This window comes from Sinohyriopsis cumingii, chromosome 17 (assembly GCF_028554795.1).
Source record: "Sinohyriopsis cumingii isolate HCF-2022 chromosome 17, ASM2855479v2, whole genome shotgun sequence".
NCBI lineage: Eukaryota > Metazoa > Mollusca > Bivalvia > Unionida > Unionidae > Sinohyriopsis > Sinohyriopsis cumingii.
The window spans coordinates 71,738,818-71,756,667 of NC_142977.1; the positions used below are offsets into that span (position 1 = coordinate 71,738,818).

General features: G+C 37.5%; 1 protein-coding gene across 2 annotated transcripts in view; it reads left to right on the top strand.

Annotated features, from left to right (window-relative positions):
* The window catches only part of LOC149779216 (uncharacterized), a 106,819-nt gene that overhangs the window by 15,592 nt on the left and 73,377 nt on the right, over positions 1–17,850 (top strand). For both annotated transcript variants that reach the window (XR_016415589.1, XM_089939785.1), the window contains exons 4-6: positions 4,946–6,547; positions 7,658–7,935; positions 17,239–17,324. Coding sequence is in view for 1 of the 2 variants with exons in the window: in XM_089939785.1 (XP_089795911.1) it covers positions 4,946–6,547; positions 7,658–7,935; positions 17,239–17,324 (1,966 nt within the window). In the remaining variant the exon portion in view is untranslated. The remainder of the gene's footprint in view (positions 1–4,945; positions 6,548–7,657; positions 7,936–17,238; positions 17,325–17,850) is intronic.

Consider the following 17,850-nt stretch of genomic DNA (forward strand, 5'->3'; position numbering starts at 1 on the left):
TCTTCTCCAACAACTTCACAAGTAGCACAAGACACACCATTATCACTACCTTACTACAAAAACAAAAATACTAGCCCTTAAGTTCCATCATTAATAGATCTTACAATGGTGAGTGAAACGCCGCCTTACAGGCTTGAACAAGAAGAAGTTTTCCAACCAAATCTATCAGAGTTCTTTCCTCTTTCCTCTACATCACCTGCCGGGTCTTCATTTCTAACACCAGGTGATCATTTTATATGGGAGAATCCACTTTCAATTGCTTCCACAATCTCATAAAGTTACTGGCATTTTGGGACTGCTTACTTCATTAATTACAAGTTCCAAGCACCTACAGATTGTTTTTCTCGTAATGCCTTCCCTCAGTTTTCTATTTGGATACCCATGAGTTGATTCATAATTTCATGTCAGTGGGATCAACACTGCATCTAATATTTTTGGTGATCAACAATAGGAAGAACAAGCTTGTCTTCTTCCACCCCGAATCTCGCTGGAAATATGTGGGAGCATGTTATAGAATGGTCTGTCATAACATAGAGGCCATGGTCATTACAGCAGCTGTGAACTTAGATCAGGTGGAATGAGGTGCAATGCCCTCTACCTCCACCTTTCTTAAAGACCATCACTGGTCAAGCAACGCTTGCAACTTCATATCCAATCTCCTTAATGATCTGGTTGACTGAATTTGCAACAAGCTACCAAGGATACATTCCTTCAATCCCTCACAGTCTCAGCTACAGCAGAGGGATTTGGAGGTTGTATGGATGTCCCTAGAGCACATGTCATTGGAAGGCGGTCAAACGAAGTTTACAACTGTCAAGCACATGCCACTGGGAGACAGTCCTACCAAGTTTACAACTGTCGAAAACTGCATTTCTCCCAAACTAAGTGGAAGAGTCAAAGGGAGAATTGAGAGCTTCCAAAAGTTTTGTGATTCACCAACAACAGTCTAGAGAATAGTAGGCTAGTTATGTCTTGGAGCAGGACTTGATTTCACATGTTACCCTCATTTCATTCTCAATCTCCTGGTCAATGAAGACATCTCATACCCAATACCCTTTTAATACCCAATACGACTGGAATCAATATTCAGTGATGAATAATATATTTCCCTCAGGAATGAGAATTGAACTAAATGCAATGGTTGATTCATTGTTTATATGAAACAATCCATCTAGTAGAGAATTCCTTCGCCTGCTGAGTTTTTATCAATGTGGCAGTGGATGTCTTTAGTACAAGGTGGTTTCTTGTGCTCCCATAACACTGAATTTGTGGTCCAACTGGAGAATAAACCTTTGACCATTGGACCAACTTTCACAATCTGCACAATATGAAGTTGCATCTTGAATGCAAGAAAACAACTCAGGACTAATGGCATCAGTACCTCTGCTTGTACAACCTCTGGCAATCAGGTATGGATGTGAACACGGAGCAAGTCTCCTAACATTTGGGGATGCCATAGGAGTATAACTCCCTCAGGATTATTATTTACATCATTTTTTATATTAAAACCATTTTGAAAGCTTTTCATTGGTGGCTGGAAAACCTATGTTGGAATGGAGATCTCATTCTGCCTGACAACTCCACTATGGTGAGTTATCTTAAGCAACAAAGCGGAGCAAAGTCCCCAGACTCATAGTCCTGCATGAAGGCAATGATACAAATGGAATAGTCTCTTCTTCCCTCAGTTTTCATGCAATAGATGGTTGATGGGGTCAGCCTATGATTGATGACAAGGTGGAATGCCAAAATCCCAATCTTTTCCTCACCAGTCCCAAATACAGAAGGCCTGGATAGTCAATGCTCTTTCTATAGATTTGAATGGCCACTGTATACACATCTCGAATACCGCTGGTTCTGAAGGTGATATTATAATCAGAAGAATCTGAGTGTCTTCTCATCCTGGTTATTGCTCTCAAATGTGAAATATTGACTCAACCTCATCAGTATCACAGAGGAATTGCCAGGAATCAAGATATGCCATCATCTGCTTTAAGCAACCACAATGGCAGGTGTTTCATCCCAACCCAAAGATATTAAAACTGCATGTCTGTATCTTGTTAAAATATGCACCCAAGAACAAACAGTTCTCACAACTGGTGGTGGAGAATCCCTCAAGTGAGATGGCCATGCACCTTAGAGGCATACAAAGGCAGTGGAATATATTTTCATTGGAGAGCCCATTATACTAATGTAGGCATCAACACTTCAATAGCTAACTTCCTATGGCTCTTTGATCAAAACAGTTAGAACCAATGAAAATTAAACCTTTCATTCCATGATCACTGTCTCACTGTATTATAATGGAAGAGCTGATATAAGACAAACCAAAGACCTATTCGATTTTTTCATTTTGGGTTTCACTTGGCCAATGATACTGGATACATACTCAAGTGGGTATTAACCTGGCTGAACAAGACATCATTTTAACTGCTCTCAGGAGCTTAATTAGTTCACCTCCCATAGGTCTAGCCTTCTCACTACTTTGGTCATCTGCTGGCAAATTCAGCAAATACATTTCCTCTTAGTGGATCCATCTACATGCAGTTATTACAAGATAAATCAGTATCACTCATGAATCCCCCTATGTTAATTGTCAAGAACAGTCTACCTTTCATGGGTAATCTGATATTGGTAATAATTCTTGTCTTTTCTGGACACTTCATTTCAATGCCAAGTACAGAACCCAGTGTGAGCTCTTAAGTGGTATTTCAGGAATACAGAACTATTGCATTGAGGGAGATCATGCCTCATTTTGCCTTCAAAAGATGGGAGAGGATGATATATTAAAATGGACACTTTTATCCTGAATAAAATGGGCTCTCTGTTCCACATATGGAAGTACACCCACACTAATGAATTTGCTTATGAGTACACTTCTCCAGTTTTTATCAGAGATCTTTCATCCTAAAAGGCTTAGTTCAGTCTGGAGGAAGCTTTACCTATGGATCAAAGGTTAACCTTTCAGGTTGTTTGAGAGCTTGATAAAGATGCAGCTTTATGACTTATGTTAGATTTGGGTGAAGAAAACATTTTCTCTTTTGAAGCTGCTCCTTGACAATCAGAGTCGATTTTCCAATCAGGTTATCTAGACCCTGACTCACATACCTTAGGGGACTGGAGATCATCTCTCTTGGGCAAAGGGATGTATTTCCCTCCACGTATTACTTATTCTCCTAAGGTATTATGATTCTGTAACATATTTGAAGAAGAAACCAATCTTTTGCTAGTAAAATATGTTCTTTCATAATATTTAATCTAATCATAATACAGATACAGCCTCCCAGCCTCCATGTAGTTACATCTCTATAGAGAGCATGCCTTCCACTTCAGTATCCACTGGTATCAATGGGAGATTACTCTATCAAACTGCCACTTAGGCAAATAAGATTTAGCATTTTAGCTTATAGTTTAGATGGATGGGCTGGATTTGTGAGGTATTAGTAGAACTCCTAAGGTATTATGATTCGGTACGTATTATGAAAGAAACATTTAACTAGAAAAATATGTTTCCCGATTGACTTATTATTGTGAAGATAATGTCATTATATACTCCCATTCTGAATATGTTAGGACTACTCCTCCCCCTTGAGACAGCCTCCTAGGTGGGGCTATGGATCAAGAATTGTATTGGGATGTATCTTGTTCTTTGGTTTCATCACCTATATTTTGTAATCTCTTTGTTCATTCACTACATTACCACATACTCCCATTCTTTCAGTACCATTTCATTCCCTTTGTTTAAGAAATATATTAGAGACACATGTTGACTTATGTCTTTTAATAACTCATAATTTCACAAACTTAACTGCAGTTCATGTAGTCATATATGTAGCTGGTTATGCAGTACACATTTGATCCAGTTTGTTTCAATCATTAGTCTGCTGTCTTAATATTTAGACTTCATTCATACCTCTGAAGGGATGAAAAAAGTTAAGATTGCAGACTGTACCCAGATGTCAACAATAGCATCAGCATCTTGTCCATATGACAGCATTCTAACTTTGATGTAAACAGCTGCACTTGATTGATAAATTATAAAATTCTTGTTAGTTTAAAATCATATAAGGAACAATATCTGTAAAAGGACTGAAAGATAATTTTATTAGCACTCATTGGGAAATTAATGCAGTAACTTTTGTACCAATTCATTGTTAGCATTCATGGGGAAATGAATGCAGTAACTTACATGAAAATTCCATGTTACTATTCAATGGGAAATGAATGCAGTAGCTTTCATCAAAATTCTATATTAGTATTCAATGGGAAACAAATGCAGTAGCTTACATGAAAATTCCATTTTACTATTCAATGGGAAATGAATGCAGTAGCTTGCATGAAAATTCCATGTTATTATTCAGTGGGAAATGAATGCTGTAGCTTACATGAAAATTCCATATTACTATTCAATGGGAAATAAATGCAATAGCTTACATGAAAATTCCATGTTACTATTCAATGGGAAATAAATGCAGTAGCTTTCATCAAAATTCCATATTACTATTCAATGGGAAATGAATGCAGTAGCTTACATGAAAATTCCATATTACTATTCAATGGGAAATGAATGCAGTAGCTTTCATCAAAATTCCATGTTAGTATTCAATGGGAAATGAATGCAGTAGCTTACATGAAAATTCCATATTACTATTCAATGGGAAATAAATGCAATAGCTTACATGAAAATTCCATGTTAGTATTCAATGGGAAATGAATGCAGTAGCTTGCATGCAAATTCCATTAAAAAAATTCTTACATTTGTGACTACCACCAGCAAACCATGCTTAATTTTGAATTGTATTTATGTTGAATTTGCAAAGGAGCTCTTTCATTCATTACCTCATGAATGTCCGAAGAGTAATATTAGTCCTTCAGTATCTGTATAGACAGTGTATATCCCACACTAGAATTATGTGAAGAATTATGCTTGTCTTCTATTTCACTACAGGTACAGGTTGCTGTTAGATAAACTTGCTGAAGAGCTTATACCTGGTGAAGTTGATGACCTTGTATTTCTGCTGAGGTTTCTTATTGAAGGAAAGAGAAACAGAATATCAATACACGGAGATCCTAGAAAACTGTTGACTGAATTACAAAAGCAGAACTATATTGGACCCCACAACTTGGCTCTTTTGGCAGAGGTTTTTGAATTAATTGGTCGATATGATTTGATTAGTGAAATAGAGAGGAGGCTTGGTTACTATGCGGCTGATATCTGTCAGATAAGTCCTTTTATTAGAACTTTGTGGAAATTTGGACAGAGACTTGATTCAGAAGATTTGAAGAAGTCAGCATTTATATTAGAATGGGCCAACAAAAAAGAGGAAATACAGAAAGCTTGGCAACTCTTTGAAAAGGCATTTGAAACAGGGCATTTAGAGAAAGACGATTTTAATAAGTTAAAAGAATTTGCTGATATAATCGGTCAAAGTAAAACACTTGAGTCAGTGATGGATCCTGACCACATCCTCAGAGATTTTGTACCTGCCAGCAGCCATTCAGGGGTGGAAGAAGGAACAAAGAAAAACATTCAAGGCCATCTAAACACAAATGACTCGCACAAAAATAAGACCATGCAAGCACACTTATCAGTACAGAAGCCACCACAAATGGTGTCTGGACATTTGATTGATACTGGCTCAAATATGACACTTGTACAGAAAGCAGAACTTGCACGGCAAATGCCAAAACCTTCACAGATGACATTAGCACAGCGTGCAGAATTATTCAAAAATGCACAACCAATGCAGAACCAAATGACATTAGCAGAAAGGGCTGCAATGGCGGTGGGAGATGGAACAAATCATGTGACATTTAACTTAGCAGATAAAGCAAAGTTGGCAGTGAATAAACAAAAGAAGCAACAAGATCAGCATGCATTAAGTTCTAGAGGTGGTGGTATATACCCAGTGTTTGGCGATGTCCCTGAACGTATGGAACAAAGTCATTCAGAGGATCTTGGGTATCATTACAATGGCAGGGACCGTACACAATCTCCATACAGTTTTAATTATCAGCAGCACTTTAGTGTTCTATCTCCAGATGATTTGTCCATTTCTCTGCCAGTAGCACTGCCAGATATCCATACAGCAGAATTGGCCCTATCCTCTAAAATATCAGAGAGTCCCGCATGGCCTAATACAAATACCTCAATGATGAAGCCATCTGGAGACTTTCAGAGAGAAGAAGAAAGAAGTGACACTCAGAAGGAGCCAAGTGAAGAAAATCAGTTAGCAGGGAATATGTCCAATCTGAATTTATCAAGATCTCATCAAAACATTAATGATGCTGATGACAAAACCATCCAGAATGAAGTAGCAAACACTGAGCAAAAGAGTGTCATGGACCAGTCATCCAATGAAGTAATCATGGCATTAGAACATCCTGTCATGAATGAAACAGGAGAATTCAGACAATCCAGCAACATGGGAGAATCTGCACATCATGTGAACCTTAGATTGGATCAAGTTCCCTTTGAGAGTACCAGGAATTCAAACAAAAGCAGTTATGATGGAGATAAGCCAGATGGCCAGGATGCAGATGGCACTGGGTCAGTCAGTGAAGTGTTCTGTTTTGGAAATTTAAGGAAAACTAAGGAATCTTATTTGGAAATTATAGGCTAATATTATCAGATGATTAACACATTTGTAAGAACTTAATAACATAAATAGGTCCATATTAATAACAGTGCATTGGTATTGTAATTTAAACATATAAGCATCATCAGGAAGCCTGTAACAAATATTGGCAAGAACAATTTACTGGGAAAAAATACAGATATATTATAGGAATTTTAGAGACATTACTTTGAAAAAATATAGTAATTAAAGTTAAATTAATTTTAGAAATTTAACTGGGATAAAATATAGGGATACAAATTATAGGGATTTTAGAAGCATTACTGCAGAAAAAATATATTGATTTTAGAAACATTACTGAAAAAATATAGGAATTTTAATGGGATTTTAGAAACAGTACTGGAAAAAAATATATTTATTTTATAGGTGATTTTGAAAGATTAATGGAAAATAATATAGGAATATTGTAGGGATTTTTGAAAACATTACATGGGAAAAATATATCGATTTTATAGTGATTTTTGAAACGTTATGGGGAAAAAATATAAGGATTTTAGAAATATTACTGGGAAGAATATTGGAATTTCAGAAACATTACTAGGAAAAATACTGGGATTTCAGAAACATTACTAGAAAAAATACTGTGATCTCAGAAACATTACTGTGATTTTATTATGACATGTTGAAGCTCACCTATTTTAAATTTACAATGGAATGTTCAGTTGGCAAGGAATTAATATTTTAGAGAAACACCTTTTTCTAATTATCTCCCTTTGAATTTTGCTTCAGATTCTTTTCGGAAAAGATTGTAAACCTTGTTGTCTACGTCATCATTTATGTTAGTATTCATGTTATAAAAAAGAATGTTCTGTTATTGTATCAAAGGTATTGTATCGAAGGATGATTTAAAACAATATAAATAAAACAAGCTAAAAGAGTTTTCTAAGCATGGTATGGTTGAAAATATACAGAGACTACTTTTAAAAAAAAGACTATATCAGTTTCTTACATGTTGGTTTTATTTTCCCAAATTATTTATTTGCAAAGGTTTGCTGAGATGGCCATTTTTTTCTGTTTGCAAGGAAAAAGAAAGTTTCCCCATTGAATGCTGTGGAAAAGGTAAATCATGATGAAGGTGAGATAAAAGAGGGGTCAGTAGGGACAAACGAAAGACTTCCACATCAAGAGTTGCAAGAGTGGGTATTAGAACCAAGTGCAACACTCTCAACATTTGAGGAACAGAAAGTTCTCATTCCAAAAAACCCTAGATGTGGTCGTATCATTCCAATGAAGGCAGAAGAAATAAAAAAATACATTGGGATAGAGATTGGAAGGGGATCATTTGGAATTGTTTATAAAGGTATAGATAATCTAATGTCTGACACATTTTATAATCAGATGTAGCCAGTAGGCTACCAGCAAGAGAATCTGGTAAACCAGCTGAAAATTCAGTCGCTCAAAGAGGACGCTTGAATGTGACACTGTCAGGTACAGGACTATCCTATTACCTTAGTAGGTTAATTATGATATATTATCATTGTAAAGTATTTCAGTAGGTATGTTTAACCTGACTTCTGCATATAATATGTAATACTACCCCATGATGCTGCCTGGCATACATGCCATATTTACCGGCCTATAAGTCAATTATTTTTTACCAGAAAATCTGAGTGTTTTCTGAAGTGATGTGTAGACTATTATGTCATTTAAATCACTTCATTGTATGTCCTGTAATTTTATGTGTAAAAGATTTCTCCCAAAGTAAGAAAAATAATGTGTGACCCAACATTGAGAAGGATTTTTAAATATTTTATGATTATCATTGATAGAAATTAAGGTACATCAGATGTAATTGTGCTGAAGCATCATACACTAGTAATAATATGTTGTTTAAATTTGATTACATGTATGTGCATTAGAATAGACAAGTTAGTAAATGAATAACTGTGACAAAGATAGGTATTCCATCGCATTTTTCTTCTTGCACCTTGCTTATGATCCAGTAAAATATGCCAAGATATGAGAGAGAGAGTGAGAGGCAGGGGTTAAGAACAATTGCAGTCTGTATTGTTTAGTTACTTGATGATTATTACAATCTTGTTCATGTACAATGCTATGTTCCATTATCAATTAATACCACTGGGTAAGCAATTCATTCTAGTTTTGACCGCTTCTGTGTCCTAGTGGTTAGAGCATCCGCCTCGGAAGCGGGATGTCATGGGTTCTAACCTCGGCTGAGTCATACCAAAGACTTACGAAAATGGTACTAACAGCTGCCTCGCTTGGCACTCAGCATTAAGAGGTTAGTGTTAGGACTGGTTGGCCTGGTGTCAGGATAATGTGACTTGGTGGGACATCATGCTATATGTCTCTGTTATGATGCCCCAGTGCTAGACATCACTATAAACTGCCACACCACAGACATCGTAGTGATATGACTGAAAAGTTGTTAAAGCTATGTTAATAATCCTAATCACACACACACTCATTCTAGTTTTAGTTACCATATCCAATGTCCAAAGAATCACATGGCTTTGTAGTGGTACTGGCATGCTAATTAAAAATGTTACAGCTGTATTTACATAATACTAGCCCACTAGTCTATCTGTCTTAAGTATGTGGTACATAATACTAGCCCATTGGACTTCTTGACATAAGTATATGGTTGGTAAAACTAGCCCTCTTGTCTGCCTGGCTTAATTATATGGTTGGTAAAACTAGCCATCTTGTCTGCCTGGCTTAATTATATGGTTGGTAAAACTAGCCATCTTGTCTGCCTGGCTTAATTACATGGTAGCTAATACTAGCCCACTGGGCTACCTGACATAAGTATATGGTAAATAAAATATTTTATGTGTCCTTAGCACAGTATTTGTCAGACCCTATGTCGAATACTGTAATTTGCAATATTTTAATTCTTATATTTTCTTGGATTTCCAGGTCTCTACATTGGAAAATTCCCTCACTTGGATTTCCAGTTCTCTAGATTGGAAATTTCCCTGACTTGGATTTCCAGGTCTCTACACATTCAAAATATCCCTGACTTGGATTTCCATTTCTCTACATTGGAAATTTCTCTGACTTCTTAGTTCAGATTTAATTATTCCAAATTTATCAACTTCCTATCATGGTGTATTTCAATCTTGCAAGACACACTCTCATAACATAATTAATTTACATAAATTTTAGACAATAAAACTAGTCTCCAATGTACAAGTTTGCCTCTGGACTCTTATCATAAAATGTAAATAAGGATGAACCTAAGATTGACAGTAAAAATCTATCATGTATAATTACGTGACATGATCTGCTTAGATTTGTGTATATATTTTTGAGGGCCCAGAGTGGCAGAATGATCTAAAGCACACTCAGTTACGGATCACTGCCATCTCACCTTTGTCTGCATGGGGTTGAGTCTTGGATTCGGCCAATGTGGGTATGTGAAAAAGCTTTCCAGTGGCTTCTCATGGGTTGCTGGTTTTCCCGGTTTCTTCCTCCACCAGTAATACTGGCCGCCATGTATAGCCTCTCGTGTGCTGAAAAATGGCATTAAACCCTACAACAGCATCAACAACAATCACTATTCTTTGACTTGATTTGAAATTTTTTATTTTGTAAACATAACCTAAAGGAACAAAGAACTGACAGCTGAACAAAAGAAATTGATTTTAAAATTGTCTCGAGAGGGATTCAGTAGCTACAAAGTCACATCTGTGAATCAGAAAACCATCTCACAACCTTTGAAGATACATTTTGGGTGAAACTTTCTAGCATGATTATGTAGAAAATATAAATAAAATGTATTATGCATATGCATTTGTGAAGAACCTGAATATTCTTTGTAGTAGAAATAATTCAGCTTCAGCTGTACTTGGAGCTTTTTGGGTTGCAATGGGAAATACATTTTTATTATCAACTACGTGTCCTGATTACATTATCGTTAGAAATATAAGCCTGCTAAATCCTGAATCTTTCCCTCTCAAACAATGAAAATTCGTCTTTCCAGTCTGTCTTATGTAGACAAAGGACAATTACTCTGACCATTACCTTCCCTTGCCATCACTTGGTGGTGCTAATTCAAAGCTTTCATTGCTGAGTTGTAGAAACCTGGTGCTGCGGACGTGTCTACTCTACAGTTTTCTATACTAGAGGTGACAATGCAGGCGATTTTACTTCATTAAGAGACTGTCCTGTGCTTAGGCCAATAGGTCCATACAGCAGTCTTAGTAATATTTCTGTCTGTCCTACTACTGTTTTGAACCAGCTGGTAGCAATTTCATCCTTATGTTCAGTACCCATACCAACCTTTTAATCTGTCAATCAGCCATTCACATTGTAGTGATGGCTTCACAGTATGGATAAGGCTAGCCGTTTTCTCACAGATTACCCTTTGGTGCAATACTAGAGTTGCCATGGGGATGATGCTCATGCTTCTACTGTGCCTCTGGGCATGTGATCCCCAGATATCAAGATTGATCTGGATAAGGATGATCCACAGACTGAATCAGTTTATAAGCCCGAGAATCCTCATCACTCAGATCCCCCCTTGGAGAGGACTGTATTCAACGTTAAGGTTACAGTCAACGATATTTAACTGGTGCTGTTGGCTTTGAAATGCCCACCAACCCATATTTCAACCCAAGCCTGCAATATCAAGGCCTCAGTCAATTTTAATGATTAAGTGTGTTCCGCATCAGTCTCCTACTGCAGTGCTTAAAAATCAAGAAAATTAATGACTACTTATCAAACAAGATTTGGGCCCTGAGTGGCCAAGTGGTCTAAAGTGCTCTCCATTACAGATCACTGCCATCTCATCTCTGTGTTGATTTGAGTCTCGGATTCAGCCAATGTGAGTATGTGAGAAAGCTAGCTAGTAGCTTCTCGTAGGTCAGTGGTTCTTTCTGGGGTTTTCCCAGGTTCTTCCTCCACCATTAATACTGGCCACCATGTATAGCCTATCGTGTGCTGAAAAATGGCATTAAACCCCTACAGCAACAACAACAATCAAACAAGATCAGGTGCTGTCCCACTGATTTTCTAAAATTGTCAGTTTTTACAGTGTGGGCATGTTACATGCAACATCAAAGTTTGAGTGCAGCATGGTTGCCATATATCTTCATATTGGGTTTGGTATCTCTAGCAGGTTGCCATATATCTTCATATTGGATTTGGTATCTCTAGCAGGTTGCCATATATCTTCATATTGGATTTGGTATCTCTAGCAGGTTGACGTATATCTTCATATTGGATTTGATATCTCTAGCAGGTTGCCATATATCTTCAAATTTGATTTTGTATCTCTAGCAGGTTGCCATATATCTTCATATTGGGTTTGGTATCTCTAGCAGGTTGCCATATATCTTCATATTGGATTTGGTATCTATAGCAGGTTGCCATATATCTTCATATTGGATTTGATATCTCTGGCAGGTTGACGTATATCTTCATATTGGATTTGGTATCTCTAGCAGGTTGCCATATATTTTCATATTGGATTTGATATCTCTAGCAGGATGCCATAGATCTTCATGTTGGATTTGGTAGCAGTTTTCAGGCTCACTGAGAATCCTGCTTATGGTCATGGGTGGGAGTCAGTAACCAAGGTCATGAAGAGGGCAGAGCACCACACTGTGGTGAATGCTTTTGGTCATGGGTGTGAGTCAATAACCAAGCTAGATAAGGTCATGAAGAGGGCAGAGTATCACTCTATGGGGAATGCTTTGACTGCTTATGGTCATGGGTGGGAGACAGTAACCAAGGTCATGAAGAGGGCAGAGTACCCTCTATGGTGAATGCTTTGACTGCTTATGGTCATGGGTGTGAGTCAATAACCAAGCTAGATAAGGTCATGAAGAGGGCAGAGTACCACTCCATGGTGAATGCTTTGACTGCTTATGATCATGGGTGGGAGTCAGTAACCAAGGCCATGAAGAGGGCAGAGTACCACTCTATGGTGAATGCTTTGACTACTTATGATGATGGGTGGGAGTCAATAACCAAGGTTATGAAGAGGGCAGAGTACCACTCTATGGTGAATGCTTTGACTGCTTATGATCATGGGTGGGAGTCACTAACCAAGGTCATGAAGAGGGCAGAGTACCACTATGGTGAATGCTTTGACTGCTTATGATCATGGGTGGGAGTCAGTAACCAAGGTTATGAAGAGGGCAGAGTACCACTCTATGGTGAATGCTTTGACTGCTTATGATCATGGGTGGGAGTCAATAACCAAGCTAGATAAGGTCATGAAGAGGGCAGAGTATCACTCTATGGTGAATGCCTTTGACTGCTTCTGCCAGCCTGAACCTTGTGCAGCATGATGCATGCCACTCTGTTTGGTTCACTGTTGCTATTATGTGGAAAGATAAGAGGAAGTGCAGAGGTAGGCAGCTCAGGAACTCCCCTCCACCATGCTGCTCACCCACCACAGACTTACAAGCCCACTCCAACTCATTCTCAAGACCAGCATTGATCTCAAACCAACATATGGAGGCAACCATCCAATCAATTTTGGAGGTGGTCTTATAAATCTACTCCCCCCGCTTCCGTCTGGCTGCCTCTGAACTCGCGCTGTTGACTTGTTCACTTGACTGCCCGTAGACATCCTACAGGTGGGTGCCATACTCTTGCACTTGCATTGTTAGGCCACCATTTTTCTGTAAAATGAGTGGGCCATTTAAAATCATCCAGGAGATGGTTTTGGACTTTGTTTATGCATTTTGCCTTCCCCACTCATGATAGAGTAGTAATTTACAAGTGGGCAGTGGAGATTGTTCAAAATCTACAAACTTCAGGTTTTACTCTGGGTATTTTCTTGTCAAAAAGGCAAATGGTATTCTCTGGCTAATCATCTATCTGAGTCAAGCTTTGTAGTCCCACTGAAATTCAAGATGGAGACAGTTTTATCAGTTTGACTCTCCATCCGTCTCTTTGAGTTTGCTATCAGTCCTAACCTGATTGATGCATACTTTCACATTCCCATCCATCCATCCTCACGGAAATTCCTTTTGTTTGCATACTGAATAATTATTTACCAGTTTTGAGTTATCCCATTTAGCTTAAATATTAGTTCTTGTGTCTTTCATTCTGCCTCCTCCATTATGACAGCAACATACTACGACATGCTCCAAATTATATGTTAAGTTCAGTTCTTGTAAAGGGAAGGAATGTTCTCCTCTCCCTTTTGCATCATTTTGGGTTTCCACTGGGGGAGTGTGTGTGTGATTTTGATTTTTAAAGTTGCTTTAACACTTTTTTGGTCATATCCCTATGATTTTTGCATTGTGACAGTTTATATTAATATCCAGCACTGGGGAATTATGCTGCAGACATGTAGCATGATGTCCCACCCAGTTACATTATCCTGACACCAGGCCAACCAGCCCAAACACTAACCTCTTACTGCTAAGTGCAAATCAAGGCAGCTGCTAGTATCATTTTTATAAGTCTTTGATATGACTTGGCTGGGGTTTGAACAGATGACCTCCCACATCCGAAGGGGATGCTCTCACTACTAGGCCACCAGAGTGGTCTCCACTGGGGGAAATGTTCAATCACTGTCCATCCCAGTGGTTCTTCCATCTAGGTATGGAAATTCTTGCCATTACTATCTTGTATATCTTCCCCATGTTTTAGTAGTCAGAATCACTTGACACATAGGGTCCATTTCTAGATGGAAATAAGTTATTCTTTGAGAAATAAGTGGGATGTTCATCATCCCATCCTCCTATTATCCATTCTCTAAACATTAATGTGATTCGAGAAAGCAAATTTTTAAGTGAATTGTTTCTCTGAAGATAATTACAATCACATTAGTTTAATACCCTCCCTGCATTGTGAGCATCATCTTCATAATTTTCTGCTCAGCTTAAAACTAGTTCTACCTGATGGGGCCCCGAGTGGTCTAAAGTGCTCTCCATTACGGAACACTGCCATCTCACCACTGTCTACATGGGTTTGAGTCTCGAATTCAGCCAATGTGGGTATGTGAGAAAGCTTTCCAGTAGCTTCTTGTGGGTAGGAGGTTCTTTCTGGGGTTTTCCCAGGTTCTTCCTCCACTGTTAATACTGGCCACCATGTATAGCCTATTGTGTACTGAAAAATGGCCTTAAACCCTACAACAACAACAACAAGTTCTACCTGACAACGGCAAGGGGAGGTAATGGACAAGAAGTATTGCCCTTTGCGCCTGAATAAGAGAGAAAGACATTTTTGTCTTTTGGGAGATAATGGTATGAAATTATATATATATATATATATATATATATATATATATATATATATTATATTATATATAAATAAAATATAATGTTATATAATATAATATAATATATTGCACTTGTAGATGTGTGCCATTTGCTGTTTACAGTTCATTTTTTGTAGTGAGTTTATGGTATGATATTTGTCAAATGTTCACAGCTTTTATTTGCTTAAAAACTGCTTGATTAGTTTGTACATGATTTTACAGGGAGCATTTAAGCCATCAAGGCTTGTCAGGTTTGTTTCACTGATGCTGGTCAGTGGTCCAATGAGGCCACAAATATTCAAATTATAATGACTTTTAAGCAACTTCTTCTCAACATCCACTGAAATTTGTTTTTGTGTAGCATCCTGGTTGAAAGCCTTTTAGCTTTCTAAAAATTATGCCAAGGCACTATCAAAACTATATTTATTAGTATAGACACATCCTTCTTGTCAGCTTTGGATAGAAAAACCACATGTACTGTGGCATTTTCCAGAACTATGTTTTGTTTAAACATCTGCTTTCAATTTTGCACAAAAAGAGTCAAACTCAAGTCTGTAAAAGGACTGATATTCTATCATTGATAACAATGTCTGGGTTTTTTCAGTTACAACTAGGATATGCTCTTAAAAGATTCTTGTTACCACAATCTTTCATTATCAATGATCCTGACCAGCCAAGCTCATATAATTATACACTGACCATTTTGAATTTCCAGTATTTTTCTTTGAGGGGTCATGTGAAAAAATATGTTATTCTCAATCAGAGAAAATCATTAATTTTTGTCATGCACATTGGCCTCCCTTGGAGATTCAAAACAAGCTTTTTTAGTTTCCAATACCTCCTAACTTTGTAAAGAATATGGCAGGCATTTAACTTGGCAATACAAACCTAGATAAATCTGACATAATGTGCACACATTGAGTGATTGTATATTCAACTCTTTGTTTGGATAATTATGCCCATGATGTCTTTGAACATATTTCACTTATGAAAATTTGTATTTGGATGCATCTCAGAAAGAGTAGCTACACCTTACTGTGATCTGGTTTTCATGATTGAGTAACTTTTGTATTTTCAGTTATCCACTTCTTGTGGTCTAAATATTTGTAGACCCTAGTTGACCCACTTTCAATGAATTTCAGCCATGCCAAAAAACAAGGCTTCAGTGGTCTAGTTTTTAAACCTGAGTGATGTTATGTTTTTGCCATTTGTTTTGTTGCATCTGCTGTAGGTTTACCTTTATTTGATACAGACCAATCAAACAATATTTCATCCCTGCACTGATGAAACTTTAAATGTTGAATAAGTATTATATTTGCAGTCATGTTTCCTTTCCACTTAGTCCTTTGATTAGGCCCAGAATCATTGGGTAATAGGTTTGAATCCAGTCCTGGCCAGCCTGAATTGGCCATCATGGCATATCATTTTGCAATTCTGTTAACCCCAATCACCTTGGCATAAGTTCTCCATTTTAGTCTGCTTATTGATAGTTACTCCAAATGCTGTCATGTTGGCTCTGTCCTGTTGGCTACTAGGATTTGTGCTTACTTGTAAATACCCTTGTTTATAAGAGAGATAACCATCAAGTCTATTTGCCTTGTAAATGCCCCTGTTTATAAAAGAGCTAACCATCATGTGTAATTGCCTTGTTAATGCCCTTGTTTACATCTGAGCTTACCATCATGTCTAATTGCCTTGTAAATACCCTTGTTTTTAACAGAGCTAACCATCATGTGTAATTGCCTTATAAATACCCATGTTTATAATGGAGCTAACCATCAAGACTAATTGCCTTGTTAATACCCTTGTTTATAACAGAGCTAACCATGTGCTAATCATCATGTGTAATTGCCTTGTAAATACCCTTGTTTATAACAGCTAACCATCATGTGTAATTGCCTTGTAAATACCCTTGTTTATAACAGCTAACTGTCATGTGTAATTGCGTTGTAAATACCCTTATTTATAACAGAGCTAACCATCAAGTCTAATTGCCTTGTAAATACCCTTGTTTATAACAGCTAACCGTCATGTGTAATTGCCTTGTTAATACCCTTGTTTATAACAGAGCTAACCATGTGCTAATCATCATGTGTAATTGCCTTGTAAATACTCTTGTTTATAACAGCTAACCATCATGTGTAATTGCCTTGTAAATACCCTTGTTTATAACAGCTAACCATCATGTGTAATTGCCTTGTAAATACCTGTTACTAACAGAACTATCTATGAGCTAATCATCATGTGTAATTGCCTTGTAAATACCCTTGTTTATAACAGAGCTAACCATGTGCTAATCATCAAGTCTAATTGCCTTGTAAATACCCTTGTTTATAATAGATAACCATCATGTCTAATTGCTTTATAAACTCACATTTGATCTTTTACCAATAATACTTCTAATTGTTATTTTTCCAGCAAAGATGGCTGAGGGGGATGATCGCAAATTTGCAATTAAGGCAATCAGTGTCACCAATGAACTCTTCCAGAAATCCTATGAAAAGGTACTACTGTGAACATAAAGTGCAGCCTGAATATAAAGGACCATTAGTAGACATGACAATAGTTTTGTCTATCACCAACAGGTGTCCTTTACATACAGAGCAGGTACTCATAACTATGAGGTAGGCTGCTAGAGATCATAGGGGGGCCCCGAGTGGCCGAGTGGACTAAAGCGCTCACCGTTACTATCACTGCCGTCTCACCTCTGTCTGCGTCGGTTCGAGTCTCGGATTCGGCTAATGTGGTTATGTGAGAAAGCTTGCCAGTAGCTTCTCGTGGGTCGGTGGTTCTTTCCGGGGTTTTTCCGGGTTCTTCCTCCACCATTAATACTGGCCGCCATGTATAGCCTATCTTGTGCTGAAAAATGGCGTTAAACCCTACAACAACAACAACAACAAGAGATCATAGGATTCCTTATGAAACAGTTCCATTAAGAATGAAACTCCAGCACAGAAAATGTCAGAATCCAATAGCAGTTAAACTAAGCAATGAAATACACAATAATTTAAAAATTAATCAAGAATTGTA